Source organism: Numida meleagris, unplaced genomic scaffold (assembly GCF_002078875.1).
Source record: "Numida meleagris isolate 19003 breed g44 Domestic line unplaced genomic scaffold, NumMel1.0 unplaced_Scaffold665, whole genome shotgun sequence".
Classification (NCBI taxonomy): Eukaryota; Metazoa; Chordata; class Aves; order Galliformes; family Numididae; genus Numida; species Numida meleagris.
The window spans coordinates 16,340-19,428 of NW_018364880.1; the positions used below are offsets into that span (position 1 = coordinate 16,340).

The 3,089-nt window shown below is 55.8% G+C and overlaps 1 protein-coding gene across 1 annotated transcript; it reads right to left on the bottom strand.

The window, feature by feature from the left end:
* Positions 1–14: 14 nt before the first annotated feature.
* Positions 15–1,996, bottom strand: LOC110391948 (immunoglobulin superfamily member 1-like). Its single transcript, XM_021383904.1, has 3 exons — positions 1,975–1,996; positions 1,471–1,764; positions 15–1,389 (listed from the first exon to the last, which is right to left on the bottom strand). The coding sequence occupies exons 1-3, from the start codon at positions 1,994–1,996 to the stop codon at positions 797–799; spliced, it is 909 nt and encodes a 302-aa protein (XP_021239579.1). The 3' UTR covers positions 15–796.
* Between the last annotated feature and the right edge of the window lie 1,093 nt (positions 1,997–3,089).

The following is a 3,089-nucleotide window of genomic DNA, read 5'->3' on the forward strand; positions in this document are numbered from 1 at the left end:
AGAGATGAGCATTTAAGGACTTGTCAGGATTGGGAAAGTGTTTGTAATGAATCAGAGGGAATGGGGGGTGGGATGCCAAAGTGTGTTAGAAAATCTGGGGGAGATCAGGAAGGATTTGAGGTGAGAAATGAGCATGAAAGAAGGGGAGAGTGGAGTGCCACCATGGTGGTTCTCAATCTGGTGGAAAGGGGGCATGTAGGGTGTAAGGATTTTGGGGGGTATCGAAGAAGGTGGGATCAGGGGTTGGGTATACTTGGGGTCCTTTGAGTGAGGAATCTGGGGTACCCTGTGGGTGGTTTCTGGGGGTCCCATTAGTCATTTTGTGGGAGATCAGGGTTTAGGGTGAAGATTTGCATTGATGGCGTCCCCATGATGCAGGGTCGGAGTTCTTCAAATCTCATTTCTTCTTGGAGGATGCACATAAATTTCTAGGAGGCCGTATGAGCTGGAGGTGTCTTGGGGTCCCCACAGGTAGGTATAGGGGTTCTCCCGTGGGGTTTGAGGCGGCCCTGTGGGGCAGGCTGGGATGGAGGCTCCCCTGACCTAGACACTGACCAGGATCTGCATGGCCTCAGGCATTTGTGGGTGGGCACCTGTATGAAAAAAGGGAGTGGAGCTGAATGGGGGGTACTGGGGTGTCCCAAGGTACATGGAGCAGGGATGAATAGTAGATGGAAGTGAAGGCAGGGGATGGTTCTGGGGATTTATAGGGGATGGAAGAGGAGGTGGGGAAACTAGAAGGGACATAGATGGGATCAAATCACAGACAGAAGACATTTGGAGTAAAACAAGGAAATCATATCCATTCAACCCCTTCCCCACCAGGGCTCTCATCTCTCCGTATCCAGAGGCTGCGGGCATCGACGACAAAAAAGACACCGAGGCCAAAGACGAAGGCAGCAGCGCAGCACCTCACCACTGCCACAACCAGGTTCCCACGGGACCCTGCTGTTGGGTCCTGTGGCATCTGGGTGTTTGGGTGTTCCCAACCCCAGCCACCGCCTCCCTGGGGAGAGGATGCAGAGACACTGCCAACTGTGGATGACACCGGGGACATCAAATTGTGGGTCTTGTACCTACTTGGGGGTGTAGGTATGTGTGTCACCTGCAGTGTCACTCTTTTCCCCAGGGGTGAGGACAGAAAGGGATATCCCTTGGGGTGGTAGGAGCACCGATAGGTGCCGGAGTCAGCTGGAGTCACCTGAAAGAGGGTGAAGGTGGCTATGCCCCCATCATCAGGGTCCTGGCGCTGGATAGGGGCAGAGTACCCATCCTTGTGCAGGAAGGTGGCCCCGTGGTACCAGTTCCTGCACCGGATGGTGACGTTGGTCCCAATCCCCACACGTCCCTCAGGCGACAGGGATATGGGAGGTGGGGGGAAGGTGTGATCTGCATGAGGAGAGGGAAACATGATAGGACTTGGCCCTGCAAGGACGGCTCAGGGCCACCCAGGGTCCCCAGTGCACTCACCTGTCACCACCAGTTCCACGGGGTCACTCTTCTCTGAAGTCTCTGCTGGCTCAGACAGCCAGTACTGGCACCGATATGTCCCTGTGTGCACCCACTTTGTGATAACAAAGGAGAACACAGCCACGTCCTGAACGACGTACTTCTCCATGCAGGAGATGAAAGCTCTTTCCTGGCAGAGCTGGACCCAGGCATCCGGCCAGGGCAGGTGGCAGCGCAGGGTGACATTGTCCCCCTCTTGTATCTCCTGGCTGGGGTGCAGTGACAGGGATGGTCGGGGCACTAGGTCAGGGGACACCAGTCAGCCTTGTCCCTGCACACCCTCCTGGACCCCTCTGATGGCCCCCTCCCAACACTCCCCTCCCTCTGTCCCCATTCCCCCCTGTCCCCATACTCACGGTGCTGTGCTCTGCTTGCTGCCACCAGACACCAACCTGCAAGGGACACGGTCCTGGTCTCACACAGGGCCACCAACCCCCGTGGCACCACGTCCCCATTGTCACTCACCCAGGATGAGGGCCAGCGCCATTGGTGCCGTGAGGCAGGAGCAGCTTGGGGACAGCAAGACTGCAGCAGGAACAGGGAGTGTCAGGAGATCCACTTTCTTCTCCGCCTGGGGACAGGATGCCATGATGTCACCTCCTCATGTGGCTTTTGTGGTTCCCAAGCGGTGGTGGCATCGAGGCATGTCCTATGATATAGCACTCACACTGCAGCACACAGGGAAAGAAACCTCTTATGTGCCCCACGCTGTCACCCCTCGCAAGCCATACGCTGTCCTCAAAGCTCTGCCAGCATGAAGCCTTATACCATGTCCCTCATGCAATGTCACACACAGGACACCTGCTTCCAGTGGGCTGTCTCCCATGGGATGTCACCTGTGGTCCCCAACACATTCAGGCAGCTGTCACCACACTCTCTCCCCACTCTTCTCTCCTTTGCCATCTCCACTGCAGACAGCAGCAGGGACCTTTGGGGACACAGGGACACCCACACAGACACGGATCACTCGCTAAGAACACAATGTGCAGCAAAGGCACCAAGATATTTCTGACACAGGGAGAATATGCTAAGGGCACGTGTGCAATATTTTGTGGCCCTACCTGTGCACACGCATGATATTGCACCAGCACACCCAAAGGAGGGCCACACAAATGCTGCCAGNTGGTTCTGGGGTTCTGCTACAGGGCCTGTCATGGGGCTTGGGTCACACCCAGACACAACTCTTCCTTGTCCAGGGGCTCAGTAGTGCTGAATAGTGCTTGATGAGCACAGAGCAGCCTCCAGCCCAGTGCACCGGGAACTGTGTGGCAGTGCCAGGATCAGGGCACACCTCTCAAATATTCTCTCAGCTTTTGGACATTCCATGCTGGTTCAGGGCTGAGCTACAGAGCCATGGCAGGTGACAACAGTGGGTGACACTGCCCATGTCCTCCCACACACAGCCATCCTGCCTCAGGGCACAGCTTGCGGCTGTTCTGGAAACCACAGGCTGAACTGAAAGCTCAGCATTTCTCCCAGCAGATCGGAGTCTATGATATGGCTTACAGTCATTTATTTATTTTTGATCAGGCTCTGCTCAAATCAGTCATTATCTTTACCCTTGGGGCCCCATGTTGGGC

Excerpts from the sequence above, each read along its gene's own strand:
- LOC110391948 (XM_021383904.1), bottom strand. The coding sequence starts at position 1,996 with ATGGCGCTGGCCCTCATCCTGG. Across the intron at positions 1,765-1,974 it reads GGCGCTGGCCCTCATCCTGG|TGTCCCCTGACCTAGTGCCC; the intron begins GTGAGTGACAAT and ends AAGGCTGACTGG. Across the intron at positions 1,390-1,470 it reads CGTGGAACTGGTGGTGACAG|ATCACACCTTCCCCCCACCT; the intron begins GTGAGTGCACTG and ends CTCCTCATGCAG.